This window comes from Corvus kubaryi, unplaced genomic scaffold, assembly GCF_017639235.1.
Source record: "Corvus kubaryi isolate FWS band 111438036 unplaced genomic scaffold, C.kubaryi_AGA036_p1.0 130, whole genome shotgun sequence".
Taxonomy (NCBI): Eukaryota; Metazoa; Chordata; class Aves; order Passeriformes; family Corvidae; genus Corvus; species Corvus kubaryi.
In genome coordinates, this window is record NW_024580665.1 from 2,583,004 (window position 1) to 2,607,862 (window position 24,859).

The 24,859-nt window shown below is 38.5% G+C and overlaps 1 protein-coding gene across 7 annotated transcripts in view; it reads right to left on the reverse strand.

The window, feature by feature from the left end:
* Positions 1 to 24,859, reverse strand: part of TENM1 (teneurin transmembrane protein 1) — an 829,870-nt gene that overhangs the window by 148,119 nt on the left and 656,892 nt on the right. For all 7 annotated transcript variants that reach the window (XM_042028501.1, XM_042028513.1, XM_042028533.1 and 4 more), the window contains one exon: positions 8,810 to 9,050. In XM_042028501.1, the coding sequence (XP_041884435.1) occupies positions 8,810 to 9,050 (241 nt within the window). The remainder of the gene's footprint in view (positions 1 to 8,809; positions 9,051 to 24,859) is intronic.

Genomic DNA, 24,859 nt, shown 5'->3' on the forward strand with positions numbered 1-24,859 from the left:
AGCCCTCCACAGCAGCAATGAAAGCAGCGAATCCCCCAGTGAGGTTCCTTTGCTACACTGAGCTCTGTGTCCTCTCCACCCACCCCTGCCCAGCACAGCACACACTGTGGAGTGAAGTGGAACCACGGCTGACGAGGAGCCACATCTCCACTGCCACTGACATCCCCAGTAAAGACGAAAGGAAGGGGCACGCTGGGACGTTCAGCTGACACAAGGCATGAAACTAAACCTGTTAGTCCTGCTGATGGCAGAACCTCTTTCATTCTGTGGAGAAGCAGTTTCCCGTGGCTCTTCCAGGTGCTCTTGTTTAACCTCAGGAGGAATGGCAGATAACTCCAAGAGCACAGTTCGTACAAATGATGAATTCTTAGCTATGAGAAGGTCAGAAAAAGGTTCATTTCTTTACATGCCTCTCCATCATGACATTTCGTTACGTACTTTTGGCTTCTTATCTGGAACAGCAATTTAAGTCTTATAAAAGCTTGAAGCAACATCCCAACTGAATTCATGTGGCAATAACATAATACTATTACAGAAACCACATCAACCCCACACAGAATTCTGTAATTCAATTCTGAGAAAATATTTTTATATCCTGATACTGTAGAAATGTCCCTCAACTTTGTCAAGGGCTATCACTTCTGTAACTTTCTATGCATTAACTCTGTGCCAAGCATCTGTAGGCCCAGACCTTCATTTGTTCCTATAATATGTTTTCCTTCCACTTCCATTAAAAATCATGAGTTTGTAAGAAGAAAAAATAAAGAACAAAAGCGGACTTGAAAGGGAGCCAACAGCTATGTTAGAAACACAAATCTTGGTATACTTTGGCCAAAAAATTAGTCTGCATTTCTCCTGGATAAACCAAGTAGGAATACATTTGTACCTGTATATGTTTCACATTCAAGAAATAGTTACCTAAAGCATTACAAATTGCTGCAAAGCTATGTGATAGAAAAACCTAAGAAGACTTCAGTTCAACCATTTAAGTTGCCCAATTTCTTTTCAATTGCATTTTATAGCTGCATATAATGTATGTAATTGTATATCTATACTGATATTTAATTGAAGTAATTTCTTTAGATATCAACAGAAGTGCAGAGGAAATTTTTAAGAGGCATAGCAGATGAAACATAAGAAGGATTCTGTTTTTTGGCACAGCCAGAAAATATATAGAGATGGTAGCCAAAAGGGATTTGGAACAGATACGGTTGCCCATCTACTTTGGCAAACACTAAAAAGAAGACATTGGTACCTGCCCATTTTAAGTCACTTAATATTTCCTGTGACAGTAGTAAGAAGCAGAAATTAGCTCTCTCCTGGTTTTCTATCCATTCTACTCTGTACTCAAAGTGGGAGGGGAAAGAAGAGGACACTTCTAAACTTACATACTAATCAGAATATATTTTTTTATAAATCTCCCATATGGCTCTCAACAAACTATTTAGTATAAAAACAAGACAGCTATTACATATATAAAAACCAAGACACCCACTTATCACAAAGACATATACACTATACCCTCATCTTGAAAACCAACCCAGGAAAACTGTATTTGAATATTAGACATGACTTGTAATTATAGGTAGAACTGACCTATAATTTTACAGCCTTTGTTTCACCTTTTTGTGTACAAGAACTATGGGAACAAGGATGGTCAAGGGTGAAGGAAGGGAGAAATGGCCATGAAAACTACTTATCTAATTTATTTTATAATTATATTTTTACATGTATAATTGAAATAAAGTTGAACTCCCCCAGAGATTTGTCTTTGGGAACAGAACCACTTCGTTAAAATTTCCTCTTTGAGCTGGACTTGCTTTTTGAATCATTCACATAGAATTGTTTCCCTTTATTCACTCATGTTTTCTTTACATAGCATCTGAAAACTGAGCACTGTGACCGTGGATGTAAATGGAATCTGTATCCGTCACTTTTTACTTCAGTACTGAACAACAAGTGATGCGATGTTGACTCACTTGTCAGTTGTTGCTGTAGGCAAGCTAAGCTTGTTAACCAGGTGACTAAACTTACAAGTCTCTGGCAGAAGTCTGGGACAATAGTTATATAAATACAAGACGGTTCCAAAGTCAATCAAGAACGGCTTCTATAATGAAACCGTTGTCCAAAATACAACTGCTTTCTGGATTCGTTGGCTATTTAATGAAAAAAAAAAGATAAAACAAAAATTACCACACTGAGGACATAAATTCCTCTTGCATATACCAGTATGGGCTTTGTTACTCTGATACATGGTGACATCTCTACATTAATTCAGTAATTTTCAAAAGTGCTTTTCTGTGGCTTAGAACTTAGCTGTAGCACTCCAACTCAAACAACAGCTGAGTAAAACTGAACCAATGTGCACAGAAATTTGTGATGTAAGGACGGAGTAAGATCGTGGCTTGCTTGATTTTTTTTTTCTTCAACAAATTCTAAGATCATTTTGTGGAAAATATGAAAAATAGCAGTTACAATAATATTTATATAAGTCATAAAAGTAGATAATATTTGCAGAGTACTTTGAAACCATGAATCAAGAAGGATAAAAATCCCAATATTGTAATTTTATTGCCTATATTCTGTGGTTGGAAGCATGACTTAAAGAAAGGAATGAGTAACTGAAGTAGTTGCCCCTCGGTTCTCTTTGCCACTGATGTCCTCCTATGAATATTCATGCATATTCTAATTGACTTTTGTTACCAGCATTTCAGTCTACTTCCAAGTACCTACATGCATATGGTCTAATCCAAGCTGTACAGCTACTGTGACAAACAAGACAAAGTCTACTTGATATGAGATGTATCACATTAGCTACATAAATACTATTTAGTCTTTGAAATCAGCTTTCTTAGAAATAGCTATCCAGAAAATAAGAGAATTTCTGGGCAGTAACATTACACATACATACCTGATTTTTTTTGAAATGAAAAGGTAGAGTTGTTTTCATGTCTCTGACCCCTCCTCACAGCCTAGACCCTTTGTATTAACCTGTATTTATTGTTCTCTTTCAAAATTTAGATTCAGTCTGTTTCTGGTTTTGTAAATGGAAACACTATTTCATAGAAAGCTAAAAGGCTGCTTGCTCATTGGTGGCCATAAAATCACAACACAGCTTTTCTTCTAGTTATAACTTTATATACCATCACATTATTCAAAATAATGAGCAAGGAGCATCTGCAGTGTGATTGTTCAAGTTACCATATTTAGCCTCCATAAAAAACCCTTACACAAATGCTATCCCACTATTCCAGGGAAGCCCACACCCGAGCTTCTCACAAAGAAAAAATACAATAGAGTGTATTAACAATTTAAATTGCCTTACTGTCCTTAGTGACTAGATCTCAAACGACTCAAAAGCAGGACCCTCAAGAGCCATTGCTGCTGACATTACAGTTGTACTTCATTGTAGCTGACAAATGTTTGTATTTTTATTTCCATAAAGGACACCTTCATTCTTGCATTACTAAATTTAAGGTCATATTTAAAGCTTTTATTTTAATTTCATGGTCATATTTACAGTCTTCAATTTATCTTTTGGAATTCAGAAGACTGAAATATTTTCAGATCTTTTCTGCTGTGCAGTGAAAACACATGGGACTCAGAACGAATTTAAAACCCTTGCCATGTCTCTGTTTTTAATATGGTCAGCCTGTATATATGTTGATTTATTGTTTAATTAGGTAGAAAATGAGAAAATACAAGAGAAATGTCATGACAGCAAATATTGGCCAACATAATTTGAAGGAAAGATCATAAAGGAAGCCCTCCCCTGCATTTACTCTTGGAATAGCCCCAAATTTGGTCATTTAACTCAGGAATAGGCTCCATTCGCAAACAAGTTCCCAGTGAATTGCATTGCTCAAGTAGAAATTGTCTCCCTGTTTGGTGGCTTATGACCATTAACACCTGTCTGCCTTGGGAGCTGTAAAAGCTGCTCTGTTTGCTATGGAAACACGGAACTGGGAAAAAAATCAAGGCACAAAAGTGCTTTCTGTGTCTCTGCACTGGAGGCAAGATTCATAAGATCCACAAGATGCTCAAAATGCAGAGACTAAGGAGAAAGATCAAACCTTCCAAGATCTCACACTGAACCGTGTATTTCTAGATATATTTTTATGTAATTATTTTTTGCTTTTAGAACCACTCCAGCTTACACAGAAAGGGACTATATACTGGTGTCTGTGATTTGAAAGGCTAACAATGTACTTCCTGAAGAGAAAAAATAATTATGAGGTTGATTTAAAAAGAACAAAGCCAAACCATAGTACAGAATAAATCTCTTGCTTGTTGTAAAGACCTCCCCTATACCAAACAGAAATATAACCACGATATTTTCAGGAAAACAAACACAGCTAATCATACACCTTAAATAACTATGTAACACAGAAACAAATGATTCCATCTATATGATGATTCAAATACACTTCCTGAACTACAAAACTCTCAAAATTATTCAAGTGTTTAGAGACATAATCAAACTTTGAAATACTGCTGAATTTTGTAACTGAAAATAAAAACTGCCTTGAACCCCAAATACTCCTCTTATTATTCTAGTACTTCAAAGTTTTATATAAATTAATGATAATTGAATCTCAGGTTTATGGTCTGGTACCTCACTGTTCCCTTAGAGGAGCTATTACCATGGTGATAAGATTGCTTAAATTAAGCTGTCTTTTTCCACAGGACTTGGCTCATTGCCAGTGCAGTGAAGGGAGATTTCAGTCCATTCAGCACAGCATTAACCTTACTGCCAACACTGCTAAATAGGCTAGAGGAACTAGGACGAAATTTGATTTAAAAAAGGAAGGAACAAGCAAATATCTTAAATACTGATGCAAGAAGCAGGACTAAAACCCCCAATTTGAAACAAAATCAAAATTAGCTAAATTTTGAGATTTAGACAGAAAACTTAAAAATTCTAATGCTTTTGTAATCTAAGTCAAAACTTAACTCAGAATAAGTGTGACCAATGGTTTATCCATGAGGGAACTATAACAGACTATAAGGAGGGTAAGAAAAATGTCAGGTAAAAATCCCTACTTAACATCTAGATTTTACTTCATATTTGGGGGTTTGATTGAAGTGGGAAAATAAATAGCAAACAGCAGAAAAAACCCCAAAGCAAGATATGGAAACAAATACCGAGTTAACTAGCAGGGCATGGAGTAAATGAAAAACATTCCTTTGAGTTATCAGGGTTTAATACTTAGTCCATAAAAAGTAGTAAGTTATGTTCAGATGGGGTTGTCAGAGATAATGACAATGTATTACACCGTAAATCACAAGATTTGAAGTATTAGAGCAAAGTATCTATGAAGCCTGACAAAACAATTATTTTAGTGGAAAGGAAGGGAATAGGCAATAGGTTGCAAGTACTTTATTCTGGGGGAGAGGGAAAAAATCAATTTATGTAAGAGCCCAATGACATTATCCTAAAGAAGAGAATCAGTGTTTCCCATGTTTTTATGTGTTGTGAGAGATGGTTGTGGTTTGTTTCTGGCAATGCTTAAAAATTATTTCTCTGTCTGACAATGAAATTACTGCATGTTCATAACTAATTTTAATAATGGCTATGTTTATTTTTCCAAACTGTGCATGCATGCATAGATGGAGCCTGCATTTGCGTCTCTGGGCACATTACAGTGCTGAAGGCTGCAGCACAGTCACCAGTTTGAGCTGCTATGCCTCCTACAGGTACAGCTCTTCTCCAGTTCCTTCAGCAGCAGGTGTTCGGTAACAAGTCCTCTGAAGTCTTAAAGCTGTTCTTAATTCTTATTTTTATTTGGGTTGCTTATAATCAGAATAACTGCCAGAGTTAGAGAACTGGCCTTGGCAACAACACACAGACAGATTAATTTTAGCTTTGACAAAAGCTGGTGTGAACTTAACAAGTAATTTCATCTTTCCAAGTCAGTCTCATCATTAAACACTTGCATTAGTAAGCTAGGTCCTGAAAAAACTGCTTTGCAGATCAGTGCATGTAACAGCTCTAGATGAAGCACAAAACAAAATTTCTGATTTGCCCTTTTCTATAAAAATATAACCAGGTTTTACTGTACAAGAAAACTTTCAAACACATACACCACAGTATATGTTTTTACTGCAGCCCTCTGCCATCTAATCTAGGGTTTCAAACTCTAATTATGTAAGAGTACATGTTTAATGTGAGTACTGCAAACATTTTCAGAAGTACAGAATTTTCTTTAACATAAATATGACATATTATCATTATGAGCAGACTTATAAAGTTGCTTCATTTCTGTCATTTCTGACTGTTTTACAGTCCCATGATTAGTTCTAGGAAATCTTTTCCTGTCTGAAAATTCTCTAATATTCCATGGCAGTAGATAAAACATCAAACATATGTTCTGTTTATGGATTAACAGGAGATACAGTTGGAATAAATGTGTATTCTGATTTTTTGCCTAGTTGTTACAGTAGGGAATATATTACTGTCTAAGTCTTCTTTTTGATTGCAAATGTTCCAAATGTAACAAAAAATAATCTGCTTAGACATATTAGGTATGTAGATATTAGCAAGATTGCTATTATTAAAGATTTGGCACAGAAACATATCTTTGATATGTTTCCCTTTATTTTGTAGGATTATTTTTAATGGGCAGCTAAAGATTAATGGAGAAGGAAAGCAAGGGAATCCAGATGTTAGGCCAAAGCCAGTTCAATTCTAGCAGAATCATTCCCTGGTAAAGGAAGGAAAAACAAGCTGCAAGCCCTTCATTTTCTGTAAGGCTGTACTGTGCACTATAGACTTCTGGGAAGTGGTAAGCACAAATGTTTTTATTACAGTGTTCCCCTGCTACAGCACTTGTCTGCACACAAACTGCAGATACATCCTGGCAAACAGACTCACTGATTTTCCTTTTGGATTATCCAGCCTTTCAGCCAGCTTTGTGACAGGCTGCTGGGAGCAACCAGTGGGGGCATGAAATCAGCTGAAACAACCACTGAAGGGTTGGAATGTGGAAAATTCCCAGACTTTGTGAATGACTAACATGTAGCCCATAGCATGTTTCCCAGTCTGAATTCCTAATTCACTGCACAGCCCTTTATATAATTATAGACAGAGCTATATATTTCTTTATTTGTCCTTTACGAGAAGCTTCAAATCTGCAAAATATAAGAAGAAACCAGAAAAATTAAACTGAACTCAAAAGAAAAATAAACTGTATTTTGCCCCAATGAAGTCTGATGGAAATGTAGTGAACAGGGATGCAGAGAGGCTTAAAAAGATCTACCTGACTGTTAACTGATGAGAACTAAAAGTTAATGGGACAGAACACCCAGAGATCACCTTTCTTGCAGCAAAAAGTACACATAGATATTGATACACCAGAAACAACAAAGATTTATCTTTATAAAGGCTGTGTAAGCAGAAGCTTCTAGCTCCAGAAGGACCAGCTGAAAAAATGTTGCTTATGTTCACTTTTACAGAAAAGTTTTCATCCTCCTTGATTCTTTTTGATATTTTTCCTTAAGACAAATAAGGAAAGTTTTATTTCAGAATGAATTGGCATATTCTTCAATCCCAACTTAATAGCAGAACCAAAACTTGACACTTCTGATGAACAGCAGTCAAGTGTTTAAAGATGTATATTAAGATTTATTTTTGTAATAAAATAAAACCAATCTTCTTATAAAAGAACAAAAACTAGATTTCAGTGATTAATTGTGATAACTGGGCCTTGGACATATATGTTAAAAAGCCCCAAATATTTCTGTGCATAATACTTTATATTTTCCGGATCCAATTAGGTGGATGTCAGAAATTTATCTGTTTCACCAAACACAACTTGCACAAACTCTTTCACTTTTTGTGCTTTAAAATGGCAAAACTCAAAGGAAACCCTAGTTAAAACATCTTGGTGCTTAGTTCACAATGAAGAAGACTGAAGAAAATCAAGATCTTGTTTTAAAAATCAAATTAGCAAACACAGCTGTAGTTGCAAGTCATCAAATTCGCGAATACTTATCAGGAACAAATGAAAGAAAAGCTTATTACAGCCAAAAAGTCAGACGAAATTGTGCAGAGCTTTGGGTACTGAAATTGAAGTTGCCTGAATACAGAACGTGTTTGCTATCAATTGTTCTTCGGAGTAGATTATTTGTGTAAATTGTGAATGATCCTGAAGTTGAACCCTCCCTTCCTCAGCTCCCAGAGGTACGTCTTGCCATGCCCAGCACCTGGCTCAGTATCGTTTCTCCATTGCCAAATGATTATCAAATTATATTCTTTGGCTGTATATGCAATAAAGTACTTAAATACGTATTGAGGAAAATATTATTTTAGTATTATTTCTGGTCTTTTCTTATCCACAGGAAAGCTGCAGCCTGACTAGATGATCCCCAAAGGTCCCTTCAAACCCCAGCCACTCCTGACTCTCTGCGACTCCAGAAGTGCCGAAGTACACTGATTAAACCAAACTTCTATTTGCTGGTTACAAAATGGTCCTGGGAGAATGTGAGAGGGCAGGACAAATACACAAGCACAAATCCTGACCGCACACAACCATAAAACACCACTGTAACCCACACACCTTAAAGAAATGACTACCTTTCAAAACTTTGAAAAATGTGCTTTTTTGAGTATTAATGATCTAGATGAATCAAGGCAATAAGGCCTCACGTGGCTACTTGGGATGGCCTCAAAGCAAAACACATTGGCATGTCCTGAACGACAGACTTGTAATTGCCCATCACCAGCTCCTGTAATTGCCAGGCCTCCTCCCTGTCTTATTTCTTTTTCTCTCTACATCTGAGATCCGCTGTGCACAGCCTTGGTCCACACCTGGTTTCCAGTGGTATGTTGCTGTTCAAGACCCAGCTGTTATGAAGATGCACCGAATCTTGTGTACTGGTGGGGGGCGTGGGGGCAGCAGGGCTGGGCTGGCTGCGGGTGGTCATCGATCTCCTCTGCAGGGAGTCGGCTGAGGGAGGCGGTTTCCTGGCGCAGGTGCAGGCGTGCGGTGGGGGAGGTGGCGGTGGCAGCGGTCTGAAGGTGAACTGGTTATGTGGGCTACCAGGCATATCTGAAACAACAAGGAAAAGACAGTGAAACACACGGAGGATTATTATTTTAGGAAGATCAAGATGGTCTTTAAATGATGTTTTGCAGTTAGTGGTTCATTTACGTTCATCTTAATTAAAAAAGGAAAGAGGAGACTGTTGGGGCCCTCCCCCTGCCATGCAGCCCTGGGAGAGGGGCCCTGAGGGGAGGCACGGGGTTTCCCTGCCCCTGGGCAGCCTCGTTCCCCATTGGTTGGTTTGTGTTCCCTGCGCGGGCAGAAGGACCCTCGGGTCCCGTGATTGAGGAGTTCCTTGGCAGAGCCCCGGCCATGCGGCTGGAGAAATAAACATCTCTGAAACATCTATCAAGAATCTGTCCATATATATTTCTTTTCACGGGCCTTGTTGTCCGATACGCGTGTTGCAGTATCCACACTGTAACAAATGGTGAAAAATGCTGGCAAGACACTGATCCCTAAGGACAGAAAATTAGTGAGTAAAAAACCACTGTAGATCTCCCTCTTCTTGCCTTGGTTTGGATATTCTCTCTAAATTATGGAGGAACTGTGGAAACACTCTTGGCTCTCAGAGCTGCATATGGACATTTATCTCAAGCTTGGAAAGATTTTTGAACAACGATTTGTAAATTTTAGCTTAATTCAAGCTCAAAAGGAACTGAAACACTTCCTGGCATGGTTGTTTAAGAACTTTTTCTATGTTTCTTGGGATTTAATTCTTACCAAAGACTTTTGGACAGTTAATTTCTGAGTCAAAATATATGCCAATAGAAGAATATTTTCATGAATATTATTTAATTACTGAGACTGTTGAGTAATGTCAGCTGTGAACTGGTGAAGGGAAGCCTGGCGCAGGGACCGTGCGGCCTCAGCCACATGGACCGAGCGCTCTGCAAGCAGCAGCGAGGCAGTTCCCGCGTGCGGGCGGAGCGGCACAAGCTGCAGCGCTGGCAGCAGAGCGAGGCGCGGCGGGAGAGGTGCGACCTGGCCTTGCCCGCCCGGACCCGCACAGCGCATGGTGGAGCGAGCCCCATTAATGCCCGACCGAGAGGGGCAATGCGCGGGCGGCGGCTGGCGGCGGTGGTGGCAGAGTGGAGCCGAAATGCGCACTGGAGCAGGGCGCGGGGGAGTCATTGCTCGGGGGCCCGGCCGAGACATGGGTGCAGCATCTGGCAGCGGCAGTGCAGCTGAGAGCAGAGGAGACAGCGTGCAGGGAGCTGAGTGGCGCGGCCCGGCCCGGCCCGCACAGCCCTGAACGCGACCCTGGGAAGAGCGCGCAGGCATGAGCAGCTCCGACAATTCCAACACGGGAGCGAGCAAAAGAGAAAGCAAGAACGCAGCGAGACAGAAAACAGCAGCAACTCGGAAAAAGGAAAAAATCACCGTAGCTAAGGTTTTAGGAATAGTAAAATGGTATAATGTTAAACAAAATTATGGTTTTATAACAAGATGTGACAACCAAGAAGACATATTCGTTTATAGAACTGCTATTAAAAAGAATAACCCTGAAAAATGCATCCCAAGCTTGGGAGGTGGAGAGGCGGTGGAATTCAAAATTGTGCAAGGTAGAAAAGGGTTACAAGCAGCAGAGGTCACTGGGCCTGATGGTGTTTCTGTAAAAGGCAGTTATATATGCTGAAAATTGTAGTCATGTGAGACAATATCTCCATTATAAGCCCCCCCCTAGAGTCTCCCTTTCCTAATCCCACCTTTCCCTTTTACCCTATGTCCTATTACCGCCAGTGTATTCCCAATCTGTTTTTTCACCCATGGTTTCCCTCACAAAACCATGCCTTTGCCAATTGTTTCCCCAAAAATCCCCTTCCAATGCCGAGTGGGGGATGAAGAGGGGGAGGGAAGAAATCAAACCTTCTCCTGCCTCAGTTTCCCCACAAAGCATGCTCAGAGAGTCATGTCTCCCTTCTGTCAGCCTTAAGATGTTCCAGAGAATCTGTTTGGACATTTAAAGACTCAGGAGGGTGGCTTGTTTTGTTTTGAAACTGTCCTTGTTATCTCATTTTTATCCAGTTGTTTTCAATGTTAAGTTTTAAATCCCTTTTTGTTAAACGGGTGAAATGTCAGGGTCCCTCACCCCTGCCATGCAGCCCTGGGAGAGGGGCCCTGAGGGCACAGACACGGGGTTTCCCTGCCCCTGCTCAGCCTCGTTCCCCATTGGTTGGTTTGTGTTCCCTGCGCGGCCAAGGACCCTCGGGTCCGGTGATTGCGGAGTTCCTCGGCAGAGCCCCAGCCATGTGGTCAGGGAAATAAACATCTCTGAAACATCTATCAAGAACTGGTCCATAAATATTTCTTTCCACAGGCCTCGTTGTCTGATACGTGTGTTGCAGTATCTGCACTGTAACAGGAGACTAAACTCTTAAACTGCAGGAGGACAGATTTACATGAGATATTAGGAAGTAAATCTTTGTTGTGAGGGTGGTGAGGCACTGGAACACGTTGCCCAGAGAAGCTGTGGCTCACCCATGCCTGGAAGTGTTCAAGGCCAGGTTGGACAGGGCTTGGAGCAACCTGGTCTAGTGGAAGGTGTCCCTGCCCATGGCAGGGGGTTGAAACTAGAGGATCTTTAAGGTCCCTTCCAAGCCAAACCATTCTGTGATTCTGTGATACAGTTATTATTGGGAATAAAGCATTGTGCTTTATCATGTTCTTAACCCTGTTTCCTGTAAATGTGGCTGCAATATTTTAAATAATTTAAAATATAACAGTCTACTGAAGCAGAGAGTATCAGATACAGACACACCCTACAGCACAGTAATTCAACAACAACAGCAAAACAAATAAAAGCCAAAAAAAACAAAAAGGAAAAAAGAAGGTGGTATAACATTCACTTAATTTGACAGGATTTTTTGGGGATGAAGGTAAAGAACAGATAAATTGACATTGAATCGCAGCACACATACCAACTGATTTCACAAGGTGTAATTCTCATTTAAAACATCAATGAGAAATAGACAGTATAAAAATTAGTCTTGCACTTCAACTTGAGAGAGAAAATGACTAAGTCCTACCACCTAACAAACATCTTTCATAAAACAATGCTAACATATTTCTGGAGTCTGTTACTGCATTTGTTAAATGAGAGCTGAGAAAAAGTCTCTGAAACACTAATGATCCAGACACCCAGAAAAAAGGTTTTATGGCAACTACAAGCAGGTGAGCTGCCTGGGAGCTCATAGCCACTGAACCAGTCTGAGAAGGGGACAGAGTCAAAGAAGCCTGTGATGGGTACCCAAGGCCCTGCTCCCTGTGCTGCCACTGCCTTACGGGACCCTCAGGCTGTCCCCCGGTACCCCAAAGGGATGCTGTACCTGCACAGGGTCCTGTCCTGTGCTAACAAATGCTGCTGCATGGCTCAAGGTGGCTCAGCCTGAGCCACTGAGCTTCAATCCTGCAAAGGACAATGAAGACACAAACATGGTGCAATGGTACTTTGAAGGAACAATAAAACCTTGTTTTCTCTACTTCCTCAAAGTCTCCAAAGACTCTCAGTACAGCCAGATACACAGCTATGGACAATAGCAAATGCTTTGTAAAGAAGACAGTGGTAAAAATTGCTGCTGGATTGAGTGATCTGTGAACTTGTTAACTTGATACTCCTCCAGCTACTTCACCTCAATGTCTAACGCAGCTTTATCCCATTTCTGTACTCACCCTCACACTACCTTTTACCTTAGCAGATGTCCAGTTAAATTTGCACAAATCCAGCTGCAGCAAAGCTCTGATGAACCTGCAAAAATTCCCTGCAAGGACCTGTTGCCATCCATTTACAACACATGCTTTCTTTACATTATGACATGATGTGTCTTCAAGGAGAAAGATGAAAGTGCATTCCCTCCTTTCCTGAAATGGCTTGTGGAAAAAACCACCTTTTTCTCCATGACAGTCCCAATTTACCCCAACTGGAGAAACAAGGTGTTCAGTGCTCCACATAAGCTTTTCAATGCTGTGGTAAGCAAAGTTGTCACGGATTTAGCCCAGGCTTAATCCTTTTAATTTCATTGATCTTTTATCAAGGCAGCATTCTTACAGTCGCACTAAGGTTTATGCTGTAATATTCGTTTGCATGTACAAGAAAAGCATTTCTAAGCATATTAGAGAATTGGAGACCTCAGTCAATTAAATCACTGGAGTCAACAGTCCAGGGCTCCAAAATAATCTGCTAAGGCACTTTCATATAATAATTAATCTAGGTAAATCCTGTACCTGCTATTTTAGAATTGAAAGCTATTCAAATTTTGCACGTAATATTTGACGTCCAGCATCCTTATGTATTTGATCAATGACATTTCCTTACTTAAGGTATCAATCTTAAATCCACTCTAGAGAAAATGTTCAGGATTATTATACAACCTATAATTTGCATGACAAGCCATTTCAATAGTTAAGGCACTGTCCTGTTAGAAAAATGCTGATTTTTGCCAGGATACACAGTTAGACTCTACAAGGTACATCAAGAGCTATGCAGTAAATGCTGAGCAGCCAAGGTGACTGCTTCCCTAGGCATTTGGGAAAAAAACCTGTATAGTCTATATGGCAACCCATCTTTTAGTTCCCTTCTTCCCCTTTTATCTATCCTGTCCCTATCCTGTCAATGGCACACAATTGTCTGACAGTTTAGTTTGTTCCATGCAATAGACTGGTTCTGCTTTGTGAACCATAAAGTCTCTCTGGCTGGTAGGGTACCTTATATCTCCCAGTGCAATTTATCACAATACATCAACACATCAGATTTCCTGGGGGGATTCTTTTTTAATTATCACACTTGTCACCCTTTCATCTAGCTACTGGCATCACAGAAAACCTCACATTGGAGCCTGATTGTTTCGGCGATTTAAAGTCTTCTTCATCAGACCCTCATTTCAGTTAAGCACTGCAAACTAATTATGCTGAAATCAACCCGAGTTTCCAATTAGTTTTTACAGACTTTCTACTTTGGCAAAATTGTTTTTATTTTGCTTGAAACTAAGTCTATATCTCATTATTTTTATAACACAAAAAATGTTGCTTGGGATATAAAACAGCATTAAATCTAAATATGCACACTTAGGATTCTTCAGGACTCTAAATAAACAGCAGACTATGTAAAATAACTTACTGCAAAATCATTTAAATACCTAAAAGGGCATATTACGCAAGATAATTTGTCTAAAGCCAACAAGCTTCCAAAATGTACAAGACTGATATAGGAATTGGCTTACCTAATGCTATCTGTAACAACTCCTGCTTTTGTTTTTAATGGCTGCTAATAATGTTCACATTTTCTAATTCTTGTACATAAAAAACATTTATGCATGTTATGCAAATACAGTGTTATTTGTTTTCATTGGCTTGATTGATGTGACAGAAATTTCCATTCATCTAAAAATGTAGCTATATAACATTATTTCAGCTCAAACTTTACACTTGCAGTAATTTGCTTCAAATCAGATTTCCACCTGAGGAGTAACCAAGCCAGAAATGATTCTCTTGGTCTTCATTATTGGCCTTCTCATCTGCATTTAGCTCATATTTTTACATACAAAAGAGGCTGTTTAGAAAATTTCTAAATTCTTTCCTCTGAGAAGTATTTTTTTTAAAGTAGTCCTCTCCTTTCAGCAGAGCACATTGAGAACTGTGATGTTTCCCAAAGACAGTCAACGTTCCAACTTGCACATTCCCCACCCACTTCAAAAACTCTACTCAAACTTCTTTCTACATGTGCTTTTTTTTTTATTTTTAGGGGTTTTGCTTTCACTATTCAGCAACAAGAATAACACTGTAAGTGCTAATTTGATTATCTCGTCTGCTTTGAGACACTTCCCAAACTCCATGCACTCACACCAAGAGAAACTGCAGTAGGGAAGGCAGCTGGAAACAAGAAAATCTTGCCTTGAAGTTCTGCTAGCTTGAAGGAGTTCTACTTTCTCTCTTTCCTTTGAAATTTGAAGGAAGAAGTTCTTTTTCTCTCCTGAACGTTCTTCTTCTTTTGTTCTGGCTTGCTCTTTTGGATGGCCCACAAACAGCACTGAACATGTGCTGCTCCATGGCAATTGTGTAATGAAGCTTGGTACTCCAGTTACAGAGCACAGACGTCAACAGCTCCTCTTCAGCTCATGAGTTCTACCACTACTGCTTTTCCTTTCAGGACATGAAATAATTCAGATCCTGCTTTTTTAATAGGCTTCTGCTTTTCAGAAAGTCAGTTAACTCAGGAAATTCCCTGGCTCTGCCACGGCGGTTGAGCGCTGCCATTCTGTTCAAAAGGTATTGGATGGACAGACCAGAAGGATGGACAACAGAAGCATTAACATAAACTCATTTTTCTTAAGAGTCAGGGTAAAATGCCTTTGTAATCATAAACATGTAACCAAATTGCTTTACAGACTGGCAAAAATTAAATAAACAGCTTAATCAACTAGTTAACACATAATTTACAGTTAGTTTTGAAAACTAGCCAAGCCTTGGCAGAAGTATTTTCCTAACAGTTCTGAAATATACTTTACTATACTTTTTGGATCCATATAAAACACAGGGTAATTGAACTGTTTTATCATTTACTGACAAGGCTACAATAGCCTGTATTGTTATTAGGTGAAGTATATCAGAGAGAATATACTAAAATGTAATGAACCATAAAAGGTTTGCATCTAACCTGTAGTGCTCTTGAAATACTTTAATTTCTTTCAGCTCCTGAATTTATTATTTCTTGGTATGTTTGGATTTATTTTTTTTTTTAATTTACTGGATGTGTCTCAGTAGAGTGTGAATTAGCTGGTAATCCATTATTTAATGAATGAAATAGTAGCAACATATGTTCAGGGAGTTTAATTTAGTTTATTTAAAAGTTCTATGGGTATACTACTGCTCAGTTACAAACCACTCTGCGATTATTTTTTAAGCATGTTTAGAATTACAGAATGGTTTGGGTTGGTTGGGACCTTAAACATCTAGTTTCAAGCCCCCTGTTGTGGGCAGGGACACCTTCCACTAGACCAGGTTGCTCCAAGCTCCATCCAACCTGGCCTTGGACACTTTCAGGGATGGGGAATCCACAGCTTCTCTGGGCAACCTGTGCCAGGGCCTCACTACCCTCACAGGGAAGAACTTCTTCCCAATATCTGAGGTAAGTCTGCTCTCTGTCAGTTTAAATCCATTCCTTTTATCACTGCATGCCCTTGTCAAAAGTTCCTCTCGTGCTCTTATAACCCCTTTATGCACTGGGAAGTTCTGTCAGGTCCCTCTACTCTGCATAGAAGCAGTAAGGACTTTTTATGATGGCAGCACTTCCTTTTCTTGTTCCTTTTCATGTTTTTAAATGCTAAATTAAATGCTAAAATTGTCCTATAAGACCTAAGTAACTATATTTTATAAACACTCATACTGGACCTCATTCTAGGAAACTTTTCAATTACCCAGTTTGGAACACCAGAGGAAAAAGGAATGATGGGACCATCACCAGCAGGTCTTTCTTTAAAACACTCTTGTTTTTACAGAAGTGAATGTTTTATACTTCTTTAATTCTGCTTAAAACAGTCTCTTGTGATATAGCACTAAACTTGGCTAAAGTTCCTTATGGATTCCACATTTATTTAGATAGTCTAACATGAGCCTGGGATTTTCCCATATTTTAATTTACACTTTTGATTAACTTCTAACAAAAAAATCCTGTATTACTTGTCTACTAGAAAATCTTCACAAGTCAAATAGTATAAGTGGACTGTATTACCTGCATATGAAATTGAGTATAAATGCCTTAAAAACCTTAGCAACAGCGAGCATAAGGAATTTTCATCATCAAGACTTCTGCATTTGCCAGTAATTTTCCACTATCGTTGCACATCAGGATGGTAACACTGCTGGGCTCCACTTCTGGTAAAACTTCCATTAGTGGCATGACAAAAGTGAAAAAAATACTAGAGATCTCAGCGTTTTTGAAAATAAATTTTAAGCGTCTCGAAGGGTCTCTGCAGACAACTATTCTTGACTCAGCTGCAGAAAGATGTGGGAGAATTTTATCAGGCAAAAGAACGGAGGTTAGAACTCACTGGAGAAGGAAAGGCAGTGATTTCTCTCTAGGAACTATCACAGGACCACCTTTTCCAGCTTTCTGGATAGGATGCATTCTGTCTTTCGGGACTCAAAAAATTCTGGAATCTGTTGTCTTTGTACTGTATACTTGTCAGTTTTACTTCTCACAATTCTCAAAATAAGACTGATACACTCTTTTTTTAAGGTGTGCGTGGGGGAGTGTTTCTGCTTTTTCTGATGATAGAAATGTTAATATACTCAAACCGAAAGAAGGGCTTCTGGGCCCAAAGCTAGCTCTTTTTTTTCTGCAGCTGTATCAGCTGGTGCAATGGAAGACATTACCTTTCCTGACAAACTTTGCCTCACTTTAGAGGCACTTATATCTGTAGAGCGTTAGAGCTACAACAGCACTACTCCTCCTTAATTAACTCCATCACTCAGTGTTTTAACTTGGGAGCCTGACGGCTGAAGTAGAATAATTTTGGTCATAAACACTGCACTATAAAATGTCCCTCTCTGTGTTGTAGTTTGTAACCTGAAACAAGTTTCAGGTTATAATGCTGTGTACTGTGGGTGAGATGCAAGGTTTAAATGTTATCATTGCAGATGCACCTGACAATATAAACATGCCTATGTGTGTTCATATAAAATTAACATTGCCAGAGGGGAATGAAGAGCAACAGCTCCTGAAGTGCTTTTATTCTACTGAACTGCCTGAATTATAGCTTTGTTCTATGGTACTTCTTCACATAGCTGTTAAAATACTAATGTGCTCTATGTATAATATTTATGTGAAAAACATTCCATTTATGTGAAAAGCTCACATTTATGTCAATTAATATGAAAAATTTGTAATGAAACTTCTACTCACTCCCTTCCCTCTCCTTCGTTGCAGGTGGTACATCCGTCAGATTCTAATACCCATCCAGCTGAGACAGGACTCTCTTAAATCACTACAGTCTGAGCCAACTCAAGACAGGCCCCTTGGTGGCTGAATCAGAGAGGTCAAGGACAAAATGTGAAGGGAGAAGAAGTTCTGATGGAGTCTGAGTGAACAGCCTAAACAACCAGCTCAGGCTTCTAGTGGTTTGTTTAGCAGATCAAGCAGCTGCTGGTACAATTAACATCACACAGCATTCAAAGGACAGAGAGAAGATTGACAGCTCCCAGCCAGCTTAAAGGTGATACTTTCAGGAGAATGTGTAATTCCTGCCGTTACTTAAAAGTGGTGGGTTCAGTCAATATCACGAGTTGTAACTTCTATCAGTGGGAACTCACAGGGGATAGTACAATCGCTATTCTAAAACTCCCAACAAAGCGGGAGAGATTATAGCTTACAGAGTAAGCCTATCACCTAGGTTTGCAAAAGCCAGGCACTTACAAGTAGCCTAGCAGCAAATTTTTGATGACCTTAGAGGTCATCAGACAGATTTTGATTAAAGAGCAGTTTATGATTGGTAAAATAGGTTGCAAGCAGTCATGGCTGTAAAAATTAATGTTTCTGCAGTTATTGATGGTTTTCGGCAGTGATAAATATTCAAGTTTTGGCCCTTGTGTTATTAAATTCATTAGCAGTGAGGGCTTTCTGAAAGGGATCTGTGGGTAATGGAATTAGCAACTATAAATCATACTGAAATACACTGTGTATTCAGCCCAATAGGTCAGTGGAAATATCATGAATATGGACGTATTAAATCACTTTGTCACCACCCTGCCTGCCTCTTACCTGCTTCATCTGTGTTCCTGTTATTTCGCAAAATTTTCAGGAAAAAAAGACTGCTTGAGGCAATGTCCTGTTACAGACCCAAATAATATAAAGCCCTGCAGTATTTGAGCTTGCTGCCCTGTAAGGGCTCAGGGGAAGACTCTTCCCTTGTAGTAGCTGCCTTCTCTGGGATGGGGACAGTGACAGGAGTCCCACCAGTTCACCAAAGTACAGAATCCTCTTCAACTTAAAGCCCAGCCATGAGAGACATCACTTTGTTGATTCATATTTTTGCAAACGTAAGTTATTCTGTGGCTCTACAGAAATATGATAATATGATTAACCCTAAGACATGGTTAAACTTGCCAGTTACATCAGGACCCAAACTTCAACCCTGATGAGCCCTAAAATTACTGGGGGCAAGATCCCAAGTATGTCTTGTAGCTATCTGGACTGAGACAGACCTATTGCTTTGTTGGCAGCACTGCAAACTTACTCTACGTTTACTTCGAGGTGGAAGTACCTGAACTTTCTCACTTTAAGGATGAACCATACTCCAGTTTCTCCCACCTGGATATGTAAAAGCTTTTCTCAGGACACCTAACTATCTGCACTCCAGATCATCCTGTCAAAATCAGACATCCAGAATGTCTCCTGAAACGATTTTGCAGAGCATAACTGAAAATCCTACATCCGTTTTTATGATCAATACCATGTACAGATGTAGAAGCTTGAAGCTCTTCTGGATCATTTGGGACTTGATTCTACCCACATCTATTTACTTCATTTTTAAGACAAACCTTTCAGAAAGATACTAATTAGGGAACTTCAAGAGAAATACAGACTAGTGTCCATGTTCGTAATATTCTGAAGAATATGTTTCCAGCTTAAACAGAAAAATGAAGGTCTCTTTTATTCAATAGAACTGCATTCCATATGATTTATTATAGAGTTCACCTTGACATTAAATTGGTTGATATGAGCATCTTTACATATATTTACAGTGACTGTTACATAATTATAGGGAGTATTGAAAAAAATCATTTATCTATGGTTATATAATAACCTGTGGATGGGGAGAAAAAGCTGCTAAATGCCTCCATAATATGAAAAATATATAGAATTTAACTGTGACTCTATACGTACATCTACCTCAAATTCATCAAAATAATTCTAACGTAGTACTTTCACAAACAAACACTAAAATGTATTTTTGCTGACAAAGCTTTGCAACTAGACTTTGTGTAACACTGTAGCCAGTGAACAGATTGTGATGTCTGTAAGAGCGAGGCATAAAGCCTTAGGCAGGGTTCAACATCAGCTGGAGGACAGAGCACCATGCACGGCCATAACACTGAAATAAGCTAAAAATTATTTAATTTTGGCCATATAATGGCATCGGGGATTTAAAAGCAGACTTGGACACTCTGTAGAGTAGTTTACTTTTCGCCTAATTCCCTGCTGTCCTGGGGAGGAGGTGTAGTGGGCACCACAGCAGTGCTTGGATCTGTCTAAATGGCTGTGCTCTACAGGAGCAGAGAAGTAGAAGACAGCTTGCTCAAAGCTGGCTGTTCAGGACCTTCCCCTACAAAAATCTCTGTAGAGATGAATTCTGGTGAATAAAACTGAACTGATATTTCGATTTAAAGAGATTCTTCTTTCTCTATAGACTGCACAGGGTAGCAGAGTTGCTTGTTCCTACAGTTTCCTGCCAGTCATTTTGGATTTCAGAGAGAAATCTTTATAAAGGACCAGGCTATCAACCAATAAAATGAATGGCTGTTGGTGAAACCAGTAATGCTTTCATCTGTCTCTTCCTGAATGGCCATGCCTACACTCAAATTTGTTATGGGAATTAGGAATATGATCACTTCCTCAGTCAAGAAGAGATTTCCACTTCATTTTAGTGGAGTTTAGTTTTAGGCACTGTTAATAAGTTGACAAGCAGCAAGCATGTGTGCTTAGTCCTGGTCAAGAAATACCGTTGACAACATTTAAAAAAATAAAATCCAAGTACAATCCCTTCCAATTCTTTCATCAAAGCAGTCTGACCTATAAACCAATGTACAATTCAAACACAGATTACAGTAAGACAGATTTTTCTCAGCAACCTTATTAGTTCCCTGTTGGCCAAGTTAGAAAGCTCACAGGAAATCAGAGACTGTTTCCTTCAACTTCACTTACATTCTGCTTCACAAACTTTAGTTGACAAATTTCTTAGAGAAAAGCTCTTTAAGACAAATTACAGCTTCAAAACATATATTGTCCTTTTGAAGTTTTGCTTTAGAAAAGAAACAAATTTTTAAATAGACATTAATTTCAAATTATCTTTTAATTATCTATTTAAAGAGAGAATTATTGCTTTAAAAAAGGGAAAGAATTTTTTTTAAAAGGAAGAATGATAACCTTAGCTGTAGGTGAGTTAGCATCCATTTTTTCTCGGTAACCCTTAGAATTACAAGGTGCCATTTAAGGAGGCTGCATGTAATTGTCAGATAGCATAATAGAAGTCTATTTGTTGCTCACCAAATGATTTTCTATGCTGTCTAAATCACACTGTATTAGTTAAAGGATATACCTCAGTGTAGAATTAGCTGATTGACTACTCCTGCCTTTTATCCCTGGAGGCAGCTTACAAGTTCTTGTCCCTCTCAACTTAATGCACAAATAAAACAAATACTTCTACAAAAAGATCTATTCATACATTGATGTTTGGTAACATTTTATTTAGGAATGCTGACACTTCTCCTATAGTCCTGAGCTGGCTGGGAGGAAAGACAACAGAACACGCGTAACTGATGTTAAACAGCAAATCAATTATTTTTCAAAGAAAAGCCAAACTTCTATAGGGAAAGACAAAATAACAACACAGAAACAGGTAATGTAATGCCTGAAAATGAACATACCACAAGGCCACAGTTCTCAAATCAGTCTCTCTAAAGCTTATTTAGGCACTTAGCAAGCATGTGCATTTCCAGAAATACTCCTACCTCTCCACTAAACTGGGGGTTATGTCCTGATTCCACAGAACTATTTAGCAGTTTTAACTCCACTCTGGTGTCTATTGTTAGGAGCCCTGCATTCTTTTAACCATCTTTGCAGTTCTGAGCAGAACATCTATCAAGCACCAACAGGGCCACTGCTGCAGAAGCCAATTCAGCTGGTTAACTTCAGCCTGGAAGGTTCAGCAAGCTGCTTCTGCTAGCCTGGCTCAACTTGCAAAAGGAATCTAGTGCAATTCAAAATTAACAAAGGTTACAATTTTTTACTGCATTAATAGGCTACAAAGTTCTTTGTAACTGTATCCTCAGTTCACCTCACAACACATTGCTTTGTGTTTCACTCAAAGCTTATCTATATACAGTTATTTAAACTCATTGTAAATAAGACACACATTTTTGAATATTACTAGAAATTACATCTATAAAATACTGAATAAAACCTTCAAAACAAATGCATAAAGAAGTATCAAGGGAAAAATACTTTTTCATATGAATCTACCCAACAAAGTATTTTAATGAGCGCAGATCTATTAAGAGAATTCTCAGGATACTGTAATTATTATTCATTTTCTAGAATTGTTTCACCATGAAGCTTTATGCTACTATGGGGACTTTAATGTTTATGTTTTGTGATGGCTGCGTTGACTATTAAAAAGCAATTTGGCTGACATTTTAAGTCTTTTGTTGCCAGTTTTAATTGGATTGTTCACCAAGCATCAACTCCCCCGTTAACTGCAAAAATTACAGGCCGACGTCAGTTTATAGTAATGACTGTTTAATGATTTTATGCTTTCAGTATGCCAGCTTCATACGGATGCATGCATGATTAGTTTCATATCAAGACCTGTAATTAAATAATTGAAACCTCAACAAAAGAAAACATCAAACAGGAAGACATCCTTAATAAAGACTCCAAGATTTATCAACACTCTCATTCCAAATAAAAAATAATTAATATTTTGAGGTCAAACACTGCAAGATCTGATGTTAAGAAAAAAAAGTTCTCTCACCTTTTCCTACAGAAGAAATTTGCCTTTAACTGATTCAAAGTCTTAGAGCCTGATGCAGTGAACACTTGCATTCTGAAACCTAACTCCAAATTATTTAGAGCTCATTATTAGCTATTTTTGTTTACTTTCCAGACTAGGTGAAACTGCTTTTATAATAATAATTATAAGATATAAAAATAATTATACCTCAACTGAAACTTACAGTACTTACAACCAAAGAAAAACAAGCCCACTACCTTCTCAGGAATTCAGGTTCTTGAAAGAAAACAGATTATTAGTCTTTGTTCAGCTCTGAATCCTATGCCAAACTCCTACATATTTCAGAATTTCAAACAGAAAAAAATGGCTTTTAGAAGAAAACTCTTTGAAAGTGTGAAATATCCATGAAAATAAAGCCAGAACAAAGAGTCACAAAGCAGGGCCAGCACTGCACAGGCAGTGAGTGCCTCCTCATACTGCTCAGAGAATTTCACACCTGATGGTTTTGGCCACCTGACATGGGTAGAAACCTCCTGTAGGCAGTTCAACATTTGAATCTTGAAAAGAATTTGGTATTTCACACATTTTGATACTTACAAAGTGCATGGGAAAAAATTACTGGCCAAGGGCTTTCAGTGTCTTAATAACAACAGTGCACACCTGCACTAGAAAATCTGGGATATGGTGCTTCTGTAAACTGAGCCTGTATATTTATGGATTCCGATTAATTTTACACCTCTAAGGTGTAAAAAAAATTACACCTCTAAGCATCAAACTTTATTGTGTTACACAGTAAGTATTCAGGCAAATTTCAGCAATTTATAGCAACTTCAAAGAATGTATGTTCATCTGTTTTCAGGCTTGACTTTTATAGGCTATAGTCACCTACTAGAAAATATTAACCTACTGGAAAGTCAATAGGTTTTTAAGGTTTCATTTTTATGTACAAAAAGCTGTATGCCTCACAGAATCATTCATTTTCCTTTTATTGCCAGGATGATGGCTTAAAACCTGTTGTGACCAAACTTCTGAGCAGATGGCTTTATTTGAAAGATTTAGGGGTAAATTTAGGGCCCACCTCTTTTTCCAGTTACAACAGCATGATATGGGATTAACTCCATTGATTTCAATTATGTTATTTTGCCTTGGATTGCTAGATGTAACCACGGAAGAAAACAGCCCAACTTTGAGAGGGTGTATCTACTTTTAATATATTTAGAAACAGAAAATTTGCCACTTCAAAATATCAGCTGTACAACACTGTATGATTCTGCTCCAGGAACAGGGTTATTGGATTTGTAATTTAGAAAGGAATGAAGCACTGAACCAGTAAAATACAGGTTGGCACAAACTTACTTCGATTCATAAAATAAGAAGGTCCAGCAGAGGTATGTGAATGGACCATACATCAGCAGATGAAAATTCACATTGGCAGAGGCAAGGTACCTCAAACTGATTGCTGAGATCTAAATTAACTCCAAGTCCTCAGAAAATGGCCCTGGGTATGCCTGCAAACGGCTCAAGGAAAACTTCTTTTCTGTGTATGCGTTTAGTAAAAGAATGTAGCAGCATGGAAAATAAACCAAATTGGACAGAAAGGAAAAAGGCAAGTAGTGTTAAATCCTCACATACACATCTTGTAGAATAATTTGTTCTATTCTTGCCACTTGTTTTCAGAAAAAAATTGCTAAAAATAGAAGAGATTTTACAAACAGATGAGTAGATCAGTGATGTTAAACTAAACAGATGATGTCATCTAAAGAGCAGAAAAATGCAAATGATAGAGAAACATCATCACAAACTCAGTAGGTACACAACTATTTATACTCACAATACAAGTACAGTGCATCACTAAATGAAACTGTTAGGAGAGAAATTTAAAACTGATAATAAGGAATACTCTGGAGTGGGTTTTGTTTGTTTGTTTTTAACAACAAATTTAACCTAGAAACTTGTTGCTACAAACTGTCATTGAGAGAAGAAGGTTGCAAATATTTTATGTGTAGAATTTTATATAGATAATTATTCATCCGCATAGAGTAAGCAGGCAGTATACACACAAGTTGCAGTGTATCTATACATATAAAAAGC